The 17,103-nt window shown below is 38.6% G+C and overlaps 1 protein-coding gene across 4 annotated transcripts in view; it reads left to right on the forward strand.

The window, feature by feature from the left end:
• The window catches only part of Smc1a (structural maintenance of chromosomes 1A), a 56,590-nt gene extending 45,348 nt beyond the window's left edge, over positions 1-11,242 (forward strand). For 2 of the 4 annotated variants that reach the window (XM_046452616.2, XM_058582044.1), the window contains 2 exons: positions 5,345-5,375; positions 5,962-6,093. In XM_046452616.2, the coding sequence (XP_046308572.1) occupies positions 5,345-5,368 (24 nt within the window). In that variant the 3' untranslated portion in view covers positions 5,369-5,375; positions 5,962-6,093. Of the gene's footprint in view, positions 1-5,344; positions 5,376-5,961; positions 6,580-8,078; positions 8,176-11,055 lie in introns of those variants that run through there. The other 2 variants (XR_006853434.2, XM_046452614.2) reach the window with 2 other exon arrangements.
• The last annotated feature ends 5,861 nt before the right edge of the window (positions 11,243-17,103 follow it).

Here is a 17,103-nt window from a genome sequence, read left to right on the forward strand (position 1 = left end):
ATACCTTATTCACTTTTTTATTCATGCATATGATATATGAGCATTTATTCATTCATTTGTTCTTTGCTGTATTCACTCACATCATTTTTCCATCCATTTATTCTACAAATATATTTTGAATTCCTGCTGCATGTCAGGCCCTGTACTAGGTTCTGGGGAATTACCCTTCTGGGAATTTTCAGTTTAATTGGGGACTCAAATAATCAGGTAAGTGCACTAAGTGTGGTAGGTGATAAAACAGAAGTCTAGTTGAGGCAAAGTGAGCATATAGGAAATATTGGATGGTTCTTCCTGGAGTGGGGCAGGTTGGAGGAATTAGGAAAGCTTTTATAGAGGAAGGGGTACTGGAACTGAGTCTTGTTTACCATGTGGGAAAAAGAATGAATATTCCAAGCAGAAGAGTTGCCTAAGCAAAGTTGTATGGATAGATTTAGAGTATTACCCATTGCAGTGGAAGAAGTGCTGGAAGTCAGGTAATGAAGTTTATCTTTGATCCCATGAACAATGGGAAGCTGTAGTAGGGTTTGTAGCAGGGGAGTGACAGATTAGTATTAGAAATCTCAGACTGGTAGTGAAAAGATTGGGGGCATGAAATATTCACCTAAATAATGTATATAATCGTAGGTTTATAATATATGCAAAGTGTATGTAAATGTCATTCATAATTGGAGGCATGAATGAGTACTTATGGAAGCCCTTGAGGAGGGAGAGGTATTCTATGAGGGGACTCTAAAAACATTTAGGAAGAGGTGGAATTATTCAGTTAAGCTTTAAAGAGTAGGGAGGATCCCAATTGGTGGAGATCTGGACTTTCCAGGCCTGTTGAGATGTAAGGAGATGAGAGTAGATATGCCATGTTTGGGCTAACATTCCAGTTTGGAGCAGGGGCTGCTTTTAAGGGAGAGGCAGAAGAGAAACTGCAGGGTTTCCCAAACTATATTATATTCTGCTGCAATAGTTCTGGAAGGACAAGGAAATTTGGTGGGGAGGGGAGTCATGGATAAGAGTGTTGCTTTGATTTTTGGATGATTTTTGTTTTTTGCTTTTTAAAACTAATTTTTTTTTTCCTTAAAGTTCATTTTATTTAAAAAATATTATTTTAAAATAGAAGTAATACATGCATGTTATAGTAAAATCAAATCATATGGAAGGACTTATAAAAAGCAAGAGTTTGCACTGCCCCACACATTCCCACTCCCACTCTTACTTTCAGCACCCACTTTCAGTTATTTCTTCCCATTGTTATCTTCATATCTAAATAATATGTGGGCATTTTTAAAATTATCAGTTTTAGACATTACATACTGATATCCTCTGTGACAGATAAGAATTTAGATCATTTATACCAAACTCTCTTTCTGCTTCTAATACAGTTAAGTTTATTGGTTAACTTTTGGAATTTATTTAACACCTTTGTATTTTGTTCCATGAACTAGAGACAATATGTCTTGATTAGTACTTTGCTAGATGAGAAAATAGACTTTTCTTTTAGCCCTCATTCCCACTGTTAACCTCCCAACTTCTGTCATCTAGCTTTTTATATTGTCAAAGCTGACAACATTGAATTCTGTAAACATGACTGAGGGGTTTGGTTTGGTTTTGGTATTTTTACTATTATTTGATTCTAAAAGTTGAAAAGCAATAAATAGCTATTAATATCAATATGACTATAAATATTTTTACTTTGTTTTAAAATCTTGAGACAGGGTCTCAGTGGCCCAGTCTAGACTTGAAGTTGCAATCCTCCTGCGTCAGCCTTTCCAGTCACTGGGATTACAGGTGCACACCACCATACCTGGCTATATATTCTTCCTTTTAGGGCCAAGAAGTTTTATGATTTTTTCTTACAACAATTTTTCTTTTCTGAAGTTTCTAACTTTTCTTATTTTACTATTTTATTTGATTTATATTCCATTTTTTCCTTTCAAAATTCCTATTAACTCTGAATTACACCAATTCTACTTTATGTCTCCTAGAAGACCTTCTTCCTAGAGCCCTTCATTCCCTTTTCAAATCTGGAAGTTATTTTCTAAGGCCTAATTCATAGCTTATCATTTTTGGATTTCCCTTCACTGCTTTCCATGATTATATCCACTATTTACTAATTCCCAGGGTTTTTGTTTTGTTTGTTTTTCCCATCAATTTGATGAAGCACATCCTTAAGTAACTTTCTCAGAAAAGCTGTATAGAAAGTCATATTCTTGAGTTTTTGCATATGTAGAAATACCTTTATTCCATCCTCACTCTTAATTATAAAATTCAGTATCATTTTCCCATGTAATTTTGAAGGCATTGCTCCACTTTCTTCTAGCATCCAGTTTTGATGATAAGTCGCCTTAGAATCACAAATTCAAGGTCAGTGTTGGCAAATTAGTAAGACCCGATCTCAAAGGAAAAAATAAAAAGAACTGCAGATGTAGCTCTGGTAAATTGCCCCTGGGTTTCATCCTCAGTACAGAACAAATAAAAATCTGATTATTAGTCATAGATTTACTGCTTTGTATATATCTATCCCCATCACTTTTTCTCCTCTCCTTTCAGGACCCCAAGCACACAAATGTTGGATCTTTTCTAATTGTCTCACAGGTCCCTGAGGTTGTGTTCATTTTTCCCCAGTCTAATTTTTTCTGTTTTCCAGATTGGGTAATTTCTATTGTTCTATCTTCAAGTTAACTGATTTTTTCCTGTGTCCTTTCCATTTTGCTGTTAGTCCAACCACTGAAGTTTTTACTTTTCAGTCCTAAATTATCCATATGGGTTTTCTTTATATCTTTCACTTCTTTGTAGAGTTCCTACTTTTTCATTTGTTTTGAACATGTTGCTTAGTTTGTTGATGCATTTTTTATGGTAGCTTGTCAGATCATTTTAACATCTCTGTCACCTCAGTGTTGGGATCTGTTGAGTGTCTTTTCTCATTCAAGTTAGATTTCCCTGGTTCTTGGTATGATGAGTGATTTTCAGTTGAAACCTGGGCATTTGGCAATTGTGTTATAAGATACTGAATATAGGGCTGGGATGTGGCTCAAGCGGTAGCGCGCTTGCCTGGCATGCGTGCGGCCCGGGTTCGATCCTCAGCACCACATACAAAGATGTTGTGTCTGCCGATAAACTAAAAAATAAATATTAAAATTCTTTAAAAAAAAAACTGAATATATATATATATATATATATGTGTGTGTGTATATATATATGTATATATATGTGTATATATATATATGTATATATATATATATATATATATGTATATATATATATATTTTTTTGAGGTAGTGGGGATGGAACCCAGGATGTTGCATATGCTGCACGCACTCTACTATTGAGCTACATCCACAACCAAGATGCTAGATCTTATTTAAATATTCTGTTTTAGCTTCCCTCCTCCAATACCACTCTGGCAGTGGAAGAGGGGACACTGCCTCATTAATGTCAGGTGGGTGTTCAAATCCAAGTACCCACTCTCCGTTGAAACTGTAGGGAGAGAGTTTCCTCCTTAGTGATATGTGGGGATAGGAGTTCCAGCTACCTATGCAACCTTCTTTGACCATACCTCAGTGGGAAGAGAGAGGGACAATCCATTTACAAACAGTGGGGGTGGAAGTCTAGGTTCCCTTATTGGTCTTTATACTAGTGCAGTGAGTGTGAGGCCACAGCTTTGTTCTATGGTTCTTGAGTGGAGTAGAGCAGTTATTTTCTAGTTGATGGCTTTTCTGACCATAATTCTGGGATAGCTGAGGTGAAAACTAAAATAACTTACCACCCTGTCACTTCTCTACTATCTGGTTCCCTGCCACATTTGCCACCATCTTTCCACTTTTCTGAGTCTCTTGTTTACATATAATGTTGAAAGATTTTAATTGTAGTTTGTGGGAAGAATGGGAAAAGTATTTCTTTTACTTCATTTACCCCTTTCCTGTTATTTTTAAACAATTTTATTTTTGGTGTTCTAAAGTTTCATAATTATGTGCTTCAGTTTGGGATCTTGTGTCATTCATTGGCCTGATCACATTTTACATCCTTTTATTTCCCTTTAACTCTGGAAAATTCTTTTATATTATTCCCTTGATATATTTTTCTTCTTTATTTTTTTTTCTCTCCTGGAAATAAAGTTGGGTGATGGAATTCACAGGTATGTCTTTTACAATTTTTTATCCATTATCTCCTATTTTCCATCTCTCTCCCTTTTTTCTTTCTCCTTCCCACTCCCCTTCCTCCCTTGCTTTCTCTCTTCCTTTTTTTTTTTTTTTTTGTTTCCTTCTGGGGGAAGATTAACATTATCTCTCAACCCTTCTGTTGCATTTCTTTTTATTTGACAATACATTTATTTTAAATTTCCAAGTATTCATTCATTTATCTTTTCCTTTTGGTAGCGGGGTACTAGGGATTGAACTCAGGAGCACTCGACCATTGAGCCACATCCCCAGCCCTATTTTGTATTTTATTTAGAGACAGGGTCTCACTGAATTGCTTAGCGCCTCACTGTTGCTGAGGTTGGCTTTGAACTGACGATCCTCCTGCTTCAGCCTCCCGAGCTGCTAGGATTACAGGCGTACACCACCATGCCCAGCTATCTTTTCCTTTCTTATAGCATCCTGTTCTTGTTTTATGGATGTATTATAATCTTGAATCTCTCTGAGATAATACAAGTATTTTTATATCTCCTTCTATTCTTTGAAATATCTATTTCATTTGGGATTGTTTTTTCCCTTGATTGCTTATTTTGGTCTCTTTATTACATGTTGCAGTCTATTCTCAAAGAAATCCTGATGATCCATGGTTGTTTACTGGTATTTTTAAACGTAGCAATGAAAATCTGATTGAAAACTGTGTATGGGGGCAGTGCTAAGCAACTGGTGATTTTCCTTTAGGATAATTAAAGAAAAGCTGACTGCTGTGCTACAGACTCCCTGAATGGCCAGAATGTTAAGGTCTTTTCTCTGAAATCGTTCAGTTCCTTAGAGAAGAACCCTCTGGTTTTGGACTAATGGGTAGACACCTGGCTGCTTTGAATTGTACACAGGGGAATGGGTTGATGGTTTGATATACAACCTTCCCTGTTTTCAGCCCTACATCCCACTCCTAACCCTTCATCATACTTGGCATTGTCAAGACCCAAGACTCTCCAGGCTTCTGCAGAGAAGGACCAACTCCTTCCTCAGAGACATCTCCTCCATACATACTCCAGGCTATGGCTCCCTTCACCATGCTTCATCAGTCACCATTTCTCCATTTACTTCTTATCTTCCAGAAATTTGTTGAAATCTCTTTTGTGGATGGACCTGCTCCCATTCTCTTCATCATTGTGTTTTTATACTTTTTTTTAATTCCTTTATGGTCATTTTAACAGGATCTCAGGAGGGAGTGGAGATAAATACGTGGTAAGTCTGTCATCTTGACCTGAAAATCTACTAGTCTACCTTTAACTGTTTTTAGTTTTTCTGGTGATTATCCTCATATCGCTAAATAATATACATATATTCTATTTATCAACTTATCTATCAATTTTAGTCATTGTCTGTTGATGACCTGCTATTTATGCCAACAAACTACTCTCCTCCTATGCCTTCAGTATAGAGATGTTGCCAGTTATATATCCTCTATTCCTTACCTTTTAACCTTTAACTAATAGATTTCTATTTCTTAATTCTGTCTTCTTTACTTTTATATTAACAAGGTTAATGATATTTTAACATTCTGTCTGTAACCATAATTAAGTCATCTGTACTTTGTTGATAGTTCATTCTAAAAGTTTAAATTCAATAAAGTGTTTCTGCTTTTATGATTATGTAAATATTGTTCCATAAAGATCCAATAGGATTACATTCTTTCTGTATACAGTATTTTTTCCTGTAGTTTCTAAATGCCTTTCTTTTTTCCCTTGCATTGCCTGACTTTATCATCTTCTCAATTTATTTCAAATTCTCAAGGAAAGTATAAAATCATTTGAATCCCCTTTTTCCCCAGATACCTTCCTCCTGGAGCCTCCGTCTTCCTGCTCCAATTTGGACTGATTGCTCTGTAGGCCTGCGGCACAGCTGTCATCCTGGGACGTCCCTTCATTACTCTTCTGGGTTGGACCCAATCTTTCTTGGACCCCATATCTTCCTCTTTCTTAATTATTCCCTTGTAGTGGACATTGTGGTTATTTTCCAACATCCATTCCACTTCTCCCCCATTGTATAACAACTGTGCAATTTGAGTGGGATTGACCCCACCAGCAGCTCTAGGTATAGGCCTTCATTGGTATAAATTGATCTGAGTAATTTCATCCCCCAGCTAAGTGATGATTGGTTCAGGGATGATCCAGTCACACTGAGGCTTAGGAATTTTGTTCAGCTTTAGAGGGAAGAGATAGCCCCTCTTCCCTGTATATGAACAAAGAAGCATGTGGCTTTGTTGCTGCTGTTTGCCATGTTGTGAACATGTAGAAGGCTTACCTGAGGATGAACTGACAAGTGGAGGAGGCAGAACCAAGAGAATCACAAAGAAATGGAACCATATTCCAGATCGTACCAGACCTGAAGTCTCCCCACCTATGGACTCCTAAGTTAAGTGAGCCAATAAATTGCATTTACTTTTTAAGCCAGTTTGAGTTGGGTTTTCTATTGTTTATACCTGAAAGCATTTTAATTTGTTTTTGGTGTCTCCCTTTGGAAAGGATGAGTGCAGATTTGGTGATTTGAGGTATATTGTCACATGGAAGCATTTTTTCAAAGTGTAAATATGGGAGAAAGGATATATGTGGGTGTAGGACAACCAAGTGAACTCTAATGTTGGCTTAGTATCTAAATCCCATTACCATTTTGGGAGTCTTGGTCCCCGGATTTTCTACTATGGGAACTAAAGGTGGTCAAATAGTTCCTCTCCCTGTCCAGCAGGTAATAAGGGCTGAATACTCTGTTCACAGCTTTCAATCTGGAGTCAGCAACACACAAAAACCAGAAATACACAAATTAACAGAATGATAATAGATGAAGAGACTATATTTGTAATGTTTTAAATTGACAGAAGATTGATCAATAAAAAAAGGAGATAGTAAACCCATCAGGAAAGTGATCATAGGATATGAAGAGTAATTTACACAGGTAGAAACTTGAATATATTAAGAGATTTTCAACTCTGCTAATAATTAGAGAAATGAGAATTAAAATAACAGTGAGAAATCACTATAAAAGTGGTAACATGTAGAAAGTTAAATATTATCATTTGCTGATGAGGAAATGTGAGAAAAAGGACAATTATCGATGGGAGCATAAACTGGTACAGCTATTCCAGAGCAGTTTGGCAGTCTCTTACAACATTAAGTATGTATATACCATGCAATCCAGAAATCCTATTCCCCAGTATATATTCTAGAGAAATTCTCACACAGGTCCTAAGGAAATAGAATTGAGGTTGTTTATTGCAGCATTGTTTGTGGTAGTGGAAATTGGAAGCAATCTAAGTGTCACCATGGGACTGGATAAGCAAACTGAAGTATATCCATAGGATGGAAAAGTATAAAACAATTAAAAGTAGTAAGCTACATTTACATATAGCCACATGAGTAGATCCCCAAACCTAGTTTTGAATGAAGAAAGCAAGAAACAGTAAGATTTATAGCATAATATTTATATAAATGTAAAACAACAGTGTGTATTTTCATGGGTATGCATATATCTAAATAAACATATGGAAGATGGATCCAAAGGATAAACACATTAATTACACTGGAGAGGTTCACCACAATGGACAGGAGAATGGAAGTGAGCATGGGAACTGAGAGGGCAAAATAATAAAGGAAAAGAACAGCCACATAATGCACAATGAATCAATGATTATGATTAACTGAACCCTGAAGTCCACAACAAAGAAGGCAAAGTAACAGATGCAAGGATGTAGAGTTCACGTGCAGTGGCATATGATGGTAGGTAGCATCATGTGCACTGGGAGCAGCAGTGGGGGTGTCAGTGGTTGCCTTCCTACAGTAGGACCTTAGCTTTCGTTTCTCCTGCCTAGCCTCTGCCCACTTTCTTAGCCCGATTCTTTGGACTCCTGTGAGTTACCTGATAACCTTGCAATAAATACCTTTTCTGCTTAAGTTTACCAGCATCGTTTCCGTTGTTTGCATCCAAGAATCCTGACTGATAGATCATGCATTTTGTTGGAGAAGAATACTCAAATAACTTCTTGAAAAAGGTAAATTTCAGGCTCTTTAAATGTCTGAAACATGTTATTTTTACCATCATACTTCAATGATAGTTTGGTTTTAGAATTTTATGTTAAAATAATTTTTCCTCTGAATTTTGAGGGTATTACTTTTAACACATGGTGTTTCTGATTAGAAGTCAGATGTTAATATTATTTTCATTCCTTTGGTGGCAACCTGTTTTCACCACTTCTGGGAGCTTATGTTTTTTTTTTTTCCTTAGTTGATGCTTTGAAATGCCACAGTAATATGTCCAGATGTGTGTTTTCCCCCATCTATTTTGCCAAGCACCCAAAGAGTGGGTCCTTTTAGACTTATATCCCTCTATTCTGTCAAATTACTCTTTTATTTCTTTGCTAATTTTCTTTATTTTGTCTATTCTTTTTATGACTCCTATTAGTTGGATGTTGATCTTCTTGGATGGCTTGTCTTTGCCTCTTTATTTTCTCTCATAATTTATCATCCCCCCATAAGTGTGTTTCTGTCTGTCCATTACTCTCAATTTCTAGGCCTTCATTTTTCACTTGTTTATTTTTTTTTTAATGTGATGCTGAGGATCAAACCCAGGGTCTCGCACATGTGAGGTAAGCGCTCTACTGCTGAGCCCCAGCCCCAGCCCAATATGCCTTCATTTTTAAATTCTGTATGCTGGGTCTTTTTTTTTTTACTTTATCTTTTATTGGACTTTTTAATTTTGGCAGTCATTTTTAACTTCTAAGCATTCTTTCTTATTCTCCAAAGGTACCTTTAAAAATATTTTAACTGACATATAGTAATTGCATACATTTATGGGATATGGTGTGACATTTCAATACATGTATACAATGTGTAACAATCAGATCAGGGTAATTGGCATATCCATCACCTCAAACATTTATCATTTCTTTGTGTTGGGAACATTCAAAATCCTCTCTACTAGCTATTTTGAAACGTACAATTAAATGTTGTCAACCATAGTTACCCTACTGTGCCATAAAATGTGAGGAGTTATTCCTCCTATTCACCTCCCCTCTCTACCTGTTAATCATACTCTCTACATACTCCCCCACACACACTTCCCAGTCTCCAGTAACCCAGAGGGGTCTTTTTCATATCATCCTTTTTTCATTTTTTTAATAGGTGCAATATCTTCTTTGTATGTGTGCTTAATAGTACTTTACTGGAATCTTGGGGATAACAGCAGATAATTAGCAGGCCAGAAAGGAAAAATTAAAATGGATAACAGATATTACCTCTCCAAGAGAATGTCACTCATGCCCCTCTGGTGGCGGGGGGGGGGGGGTGGCTGCTTCCTGGCTGTCCGTCTCCATAGACCCCTAACCTGATAGCCTGTATGGCTCAGATTATCTTCCACCAACTATATAGTTTTAGCCACGTGCTTCCCACCTGCATTACAGAGCCCCAGCTTTCACCTTGGCATCAGAGAATAGGTCATTTTCCCATTCCTTACTCCCAGACTAGCTCATTTCCTGCTCCAACATAGCTCTCCATATGTTTATGTTCTTTCTGGTACATTTTCATACCCACCTTACAATGGTGACCCTGGTCCCCATGGCCCACACATGGTGATCACAGTAGTCAGCAGCACATTTCACAGAGTGGATGGTTTATTAATTATATTAACAATATTTGTAGTGGAACCAATAATCCAAATCTCATTCCTCTTTACAGGGATCCCTCCAACAGAAGTCAGTCAACAGCTGCTCAAATGTGCATGTCTCCTAATGTACATTTCTCAAAAACAAATAATAATTTTCAGTGACAGTCCAGTCCAAACCCATGTTTAAGATTTTAAAAAATTAACTCAGTGGAAGCAGAATACTCCTAACCTATACTCAGATTATGTCACTACATGGAACAGTTAACATTTTAATCATGGTGGATAATATTTGCTTACTCTGTACCCAGCACTTGAATTGCCTTCATTTTATAAAGAAGGAAAGTGAAGCTCCCAGGTGTCATTCGCCCAAGGTCACAGAGCTAATAAATGGCAGACAGGAAATTGCACCAGAACATTCTAACCACAGGCAATCCACATAACTGCTACACAGAGCTGCCCTGTTTTCCACCAGCCAAATTCAGAATAATGGTGATAGCACAATTTTCTCTGTTTGATGGGTAGATACCTAAGATTAAGTGATTAGCCTATTCAGGTAGGTTTGCTTCCATGGTGAACGGATGCCCATTGCTCTGGAGACAGAAAACTACTACCAACTTTTAATTTCTAAACTTTTTTGTTTGTTTTATGGTACTGGGGATTAAACCCAAGAGCACTTTACCACTGAGCTAAATCCCTAAACTTTTTTTTCATAGAAACCATAACTTTATTTTTTCATTTTTATATTTTTCCAAAATAATAAATATAGTTTAAAAAATAAACTAGGGGCTAGGGTTGTAGCTCAGTGGTGGAGCGCTTGCCTAGCATTTGTGAGGCACTGGGTTTGATCCTCAGCACAACATAAATATAAATAAATAAAAATAAAGGTATTGTGTCCATCTACAATTAAAAAATATTTTTTTAAAAAATAAACTATTACTAAACCTACTAAAACCCAACAATATCCTGCCTTACTCCTTCTGACTGCAAGTCTTATTTCCTAGAGGCAACGACTATCAACTATTCAACTATTTTAACTATTATTTTGTTTGTTTGTTTCTTGCTGCTGCTTCTGGCTTTTATTATTCCAAACCCAATTCTCCCTTGCTCAGAGGCTTTCTTAGCCTCCTTTGCAGCTAAGAATGGTTATACGACCTAGCTATAGCCAATGAGATGTTTGCTGAGGCCTTCTGGGAAAGCTTTGATTTCCTGAGCAAAGAGACTCACATAGCTGATCTTGTCCCCTCCCTTCTTGTTTCTGCCTGGAATATAGTTGTACTGCCTGGAGCCATGACAGCCATCTTGTGAACATGAGGAGATGAGCATGAGGATGAAGACAATACATTAAAGAAGAAAAAATTAGAAGGAATTTGCTTCCCCATCAGGCAGCTGAACCCATGCAACACTTCCTGTTAATTTAAAAAGTGAATGAATGAATAAATAAAGCCTTATGTGTCTAAGCCATTGTCAGTTGGGTATTTTTGTTGCTTGTATCTGAAAGGATTTTTAACTGATGGACCACAGTGATTTTTTATAATATGCTTACACTATTTTTACTTAGCCATTTGAAATATTATCTCTTGATATCGCATAAGGTGGATGAGGATTTTTATCCCCCTCCATATACACCACTATTTCCTTCCCTTCTTTTTTTCTAGTATGTGTGTGTGTGTGTGTGTGTGTTGCTAAGGATGGAACTCAAGACCTCACACATGCTGGGCAAGTGCTGTACCACTAAGCTATATCCCCAGTCTTCTTCTGTCTAACATGTTTATCTCTCAATTCCTAATAAATTAGTATTCACTACAAAGCTAAGGAATATGCTATTATTACCTGGATTATTTTTTGAATTCTCTTTAGTTTTCCTGAATTTAATAATTGCCTGATATTTTTTTTTACTTATGCCATGCCCAGCCACAATTATTCCATTTGTTTCATCAGTTCATAAATATTTTCACATTTTTCATATTTTTCACAAATATTCAAGCCTATCAACTCATTGATTAAAGAGATCAATAAAAAGTTGATTGATTTGGAACCCTATATAAGAAAACAGGGCTTTATCAAGTCCACTGTTATTCTTCCCTTTGTGGTAACTGGTGGACACCTGAGCAATCTATTGGAGGACCTATAAGTCAGAAAGTGGAGGACTTTGCTTTGAAACTGATTTCTTTGGAGAACACTCATATTTTGCTGGAGTATAGGTGCTTGGTTCTTGTAATTTCTTTCCCCATGAACATGGGGAAGGCAAAGGAAAGGTGGGAAAGGTCAATGGTTCCAATGTGCTTGTTTTCTTTCTCTCCCCCCCCCTGTCTCTCTTTTTGTGGTACTAGAGATGTACCCACCAAAATACATCCCAGCCCTTTTTATTTTGAGACAGTCTTACTAAATTGTTGAGGCTGGCCTCAAATTAGCAAACCTCTTGCCTTAGCCTCCCAAGTAAGTTGGTTTACAGGTGTGTGCCACTGCTTCTGGCTCCAACATGGACTTTAAATTAGCCCTTGCTTGGTGCTCCATGTCTTAATTCTACCATCAAGGTGCCTTTTCTGTACCTCTCCAGGGTTTGCAGGGTGGATCAGCTCTCTTCTGCTGGGTGGCCCCCAGGTGTGGACTATGCTTATGCCTTTTACTGCCCTGCTTTCTCAGTCACTGCCCCTCCAGCCCTTTTCTGCTGACCAGATCATTATCAAAATCTCTCCCATGGATGGGAACGCTTTGGAATTAGTTTATGCCCTTGATTCCTTTGCTCTTAATTTATGGAATCTCAGGAATTAGAGGAGATAAATACATTCCACCTTCTTTTTCTTTCTTTTTTTTAATTTTTTTTTAATTTTTTTAAATATTCTTTAGTTGTCAATTGACCTTTATTTCATTTATTTATATGTGGTGCTGAGAATTGAACCAAGTGCCTCACACATGCTAGGCAAGCACTCTACCACTGAGCCAAACCCCAGCCCTCTTTTTTTTTTAAATACCAGAGATTGAACCCAGGGACACTTCACCACTGAGCTAAATCCCCAGTATTCTTATTTTGACTTATTTTGATACAGGGTCTTACTAAATTGCTTAGGGCCTCACTAAATTTCTCAAACTTGTGAGTCTCCTGCCTTAGCCTCCTGAGTCACTGGGATTACAGGCATGTGCCACCACACCTGGCTCTACCTTCTTCAATGGCAATTAGAATCTGAATTTTTAACTGCCTCCAGATTATTTGGATATACCAAATATGTAGATCAACATCTGTGAGCCATCAGCAATGGAAAAAGCATGGGTTTGGGAATCTTAGATTTGAATTTGAATTCTGAGTCCCTGACATCCTCACATCTATGCACCTCAGTTTCCCCTCCATAACATAATGTCCTGGGTAGAATACAGTTCCAGATAGAATAATAGAGTCTACCTGATAGAGTTCGGGGTAAAATTTCCTTAGGTACTATACATAAAGCATGCAGCACAGGGCTTGGCAGACAGTAGGTGTCAAAAAATAGGAGTGATCACTTTTTAATGGGAGCAAGTGAGAAATGCGATTGGAAAGAATTGAATCAGGTTTTAAGAGGGCCTGGAATGCCAGAACTTATTCTTGTAACACGGAGGAATCTTGGCAAGCTTGTCAGCAGGGGAGCAAATGGATCCTAAAGGATTTGGATTGTTTCCTCAGTCTGGTCGGGGGAGGGAGCAAGAAGCCCTTGGCCCAGCAGTTCTTGGGTTAAAATCTTCGTCTGCATCTGAGTTATTTGTAACCCGTTGTCATGGCAACAAGTTTGGCAAGCGAGCCAGTGCTGCAAGCTCCTGACAGTGGGGAGGGGAGGGCAGTGGGAGAAGACGGAAGATTTGGAAGGGGGTTCGTCTGTGACCAGCACCTCACTTTCCTCTGATTTGCCTGAAGCTTTCAGCTGGAGATGAGGGTGAGCATCCTCTAGGGAGAATCATTGGATGTTGGAGACTCTCCTTCCCAATCTCCCGACGTTTCAGATGTGAAAATAGGCCAAGAGAGGTCCAGCAGCTGGCTCAAGGCCCCCAATAAGTCAGGGACTGAGACAGGACTAGACTTTTTGTTTTTGTTCTTTTTTATTCGTTTTCTTTGGGGGGTGGGGAGTCTCACTACCCATGTTACTCAGGCTGGCCTTGAACTCCTGAGCTCAAGCAATCCTTCTGCCTAACCCTCATAAATAGCTAGGACTACAGGCACATGTCACTGTGCCTGGCAGCACTAGACTTTTTTTAAAAAAAGGATTCAGGGTCATAGAATTGAAGCATAACACACTAGAGGAAGCCTCTGAAAACATTTAATCCATCTTCCCATGAACATGCATGCGTATGTCTTTTTGTTGTTCTTGTTCATATAGGAAACCTGGGACCCAGAGTGGTTTAGAACTGACTTAGCGTCACACAGCATTTTTTTAATAGAAAGATCCTTATTATTTTAATTTTTTCATATTTTAATGGGTGCATTATAGTTGTATTCACACAACAATTTTGATGCTGCCTTGAAATCAGAACCCAGAGGCCTCTGGCCTCCCAGGCCTGAGTACTTCCTGAGGAAATGGTAGTCTGAGATTCACAGTTCAGAGAAGTCCCTCTCTGTTGACTGCAAGATGTGGCATCCTTGAGTAAGACTGATTTCACTGCATCGGCCTCTGACATCCCCAAATCCAACACACATGTGTTTGGGTCACATTTTCCCTGCATACAGACACACACACCCTTCATCTTGCATGTGTGTCCTCCTGCCTGTGGCAACACTATTGCACAAGTAGCAGCCCAGAGCCACCCCTATCATGTCCTAAACACACCTGCCACTTGCCTTCTTCTCGAAATCACCCATAGGGATAGGCACTTCCTGAGCATTCTCTTATGTAAGTCAGTTCTCACAATTATCATTTTCTTTCTCCCAATTTAGCAGATGGAAACCTAAAGGACCAGGGAAAGATAACATGACTGGCCCAAAGTCACACAGTATTATCCTGAATCCCTCCGTCTCCCAAAAGATGTTTCTGCCCATTCTATCCCACACTGATTTCTCAGTTCTCAGAGTTCCTCTGGCACTTGTCTTTGTCTTACTCACCCCCTTAAACTTGTGCAATACATTTCCTCTGTGTTCTCTGTCTTATGTGCAAAATGAACTCCTGCCTCCTTATAGCCAATCTCTCACCAAGTTCATTTGATTTTCTTCTTTCTGTCAAATCTATCTTCCTTCCTCATCCTCTGTTACCACCCTGCTCCAGCCTCAACATCCATTGATGATGAATGACCCCAAATCACACTCCCTGTCTTCTAAACCAGCCATCTTCAAATATGTTGCACACCTGCAGTGAGAGGGCATCAACCCAAAAGCCAACATATTCTTCCCTCCTATGACACTAAAGGTTTAACTCCTTCTTTGATAGTTAATGTTATTCAAAGTGCTAGCCCCTGCCTAACTTCTCAAACCTTAGCTCTTACCACTCGACTTCACATAGTATGCTCTGACCACTGAACTAACTATAAGTGCTTCCTAGTATGGCCGGGGGTTTCACTTTTCTGGGTATTTCTGCAATGTCTTCTGTATAAAAGTATCTTAACACTGGTTCCCCCAACCCAATGAACTCAGCTGTTCAAGCTCAACTTCATCCTTGCAGCCCACCTTGATTCCCAAGTTAGACCTAATTCTGTCCTCTGGGCACCCACACCTCCTAAAGTTTCCCTTTGTCCCTGAATCATGTGGACCTGATGGCTGGGGTACTCTGTCCTATCAGATTGGAAGCTCCTTAAGGGCAGGGACTCTGTCTCTAGCAAAACCCAGCAGCATGGCCCATCCCAGATGAAATGTTCGTAAAAATTCATTGAATAAATCTAAGTGCATGAATAGTTGATTAATGAATGAAATTGGGGTTCAGGCCCATACCTCTAACCCCAGCAACTTGGGAAGCTGAGACAGGAAAATGGCAAGTTTGAGGAAATTTAGCAATACCCTGTGTCAAACTGAAAATTCAAAAGGGCTGGGGATGTAGCTCAGTGGTAGAGCACCACTGTACAGAGAGGGGAGGGGGAGCAAAAAGAAATTTGGGTTGGGTTCTGTGATTGCACATTCTTGCCCCAAAAAGGCATAAAAGACATCACTTGTTGCCTGACATCTCCCCTCTGCCCAGAGGCATGGTTTATAGGGAGGAGTCGTGACTTGAATCAGCTGATGCAGGGTATGGCTGCCTAGCAGTCCAAATCAGCCAGGTTGTGACCAATGATGCTGCGAGGTGGGGAGGGATGGAAAATAAAGGGATGTACTGTGTTATGTGCTATTATTTTTCCTCCTCTTGTAGGTAAGGAAACAGGCACAGGATGACTTGCCAAAACCATACAGGTGTGGTGAAACTCCAACACTGATCCCAGTGACTCAAGAGGCTAAGACAGGAGGATCTCAAGTTTGAGGCCAGCTTGAGCAACTTAGCAAGACTGTCTCAAAATAAAAAATAAAATTAAGGTCTGGGGATGTAGCTCAATGTTAAAGCACCCCTGGGTTCCATCCTCGATATTGCAAAGAAAAAAAAAAACAGGAAAAAGGAAACTTGAATGAGCTAACGATGATAATATGTCTGAGCCATGGAGCATGAATAACTTCACCCTTTGCCCAGAAATCCCAAAATGACTAAATAAACCCCCATATCCCCCAAATTAATACATGTTCATTGATGAAAACATCCTACCATTCAAACACAACCACTGTTAGCATCTTGGTGTATTTAGCCTGTATTGTAATCTTAAAAAATATTTCTGATCATGCTGTATGTTCTTTTTTAAAAAATATATATTTTAGTTGTTGATAGCCTTTATTTTATTTATTTATATGTAGTGCTGAGAATCAAACCCAGTGCCTCACACATGCCAGGCAAGTGTCCTACCACTGAGCCCCAGCCCCAGCCCCCATCATGCTGTATGTTATACTGTATACTGCCATTTTCACATAGACATTTCCCATTAAAATTATTTGTAACCACCATTTAAATGGCTGCAAAATATTCCATTGAGTAGATATGCCATTTTGTTATTTTTTGGTCATGTCTTTTCTTTAGAATTTTTTTTTGGGGGGCCAGGTTTTGGGTTGGATATTCTGTGTCTTATTTTGGGTACCAGCATAAAGAAAGAGAGATTGTTGGAAAGAAATTAAGAAAAGCAAGGTAGGCTTTTGGAAAGCAGTAGTATTTGAGGGGAACTTGGAGTACAGAATACATATGCAGGATAAAACCTTCAAATGATACAAAAAGATATGCAGTGAAGAATAAGTGTTGTATCCCTTACCCTTGGTTCCCTAGTTCTCCAGTGGCCTTTGTGTGGATTTTCTGAGCCT

Source organism: Marmota monax, unplaced genomic scaffold (assembly GCF_021218885.2).
Source record: "Marmota monax isolate L192 unplaced genomic scaffold, Marmota_monax_Labrador192_F-V1.1 WCK01_AAM20220418_F8-fsc00223, whole genome shotgun sequence".
Classification (NCBI taxonomy): domain Eukaryota; kingdom Metazoa; phylum Chordata; class Mammalia; order Rodentia; family Sciuridae; genus Marmota; species Marmota monax.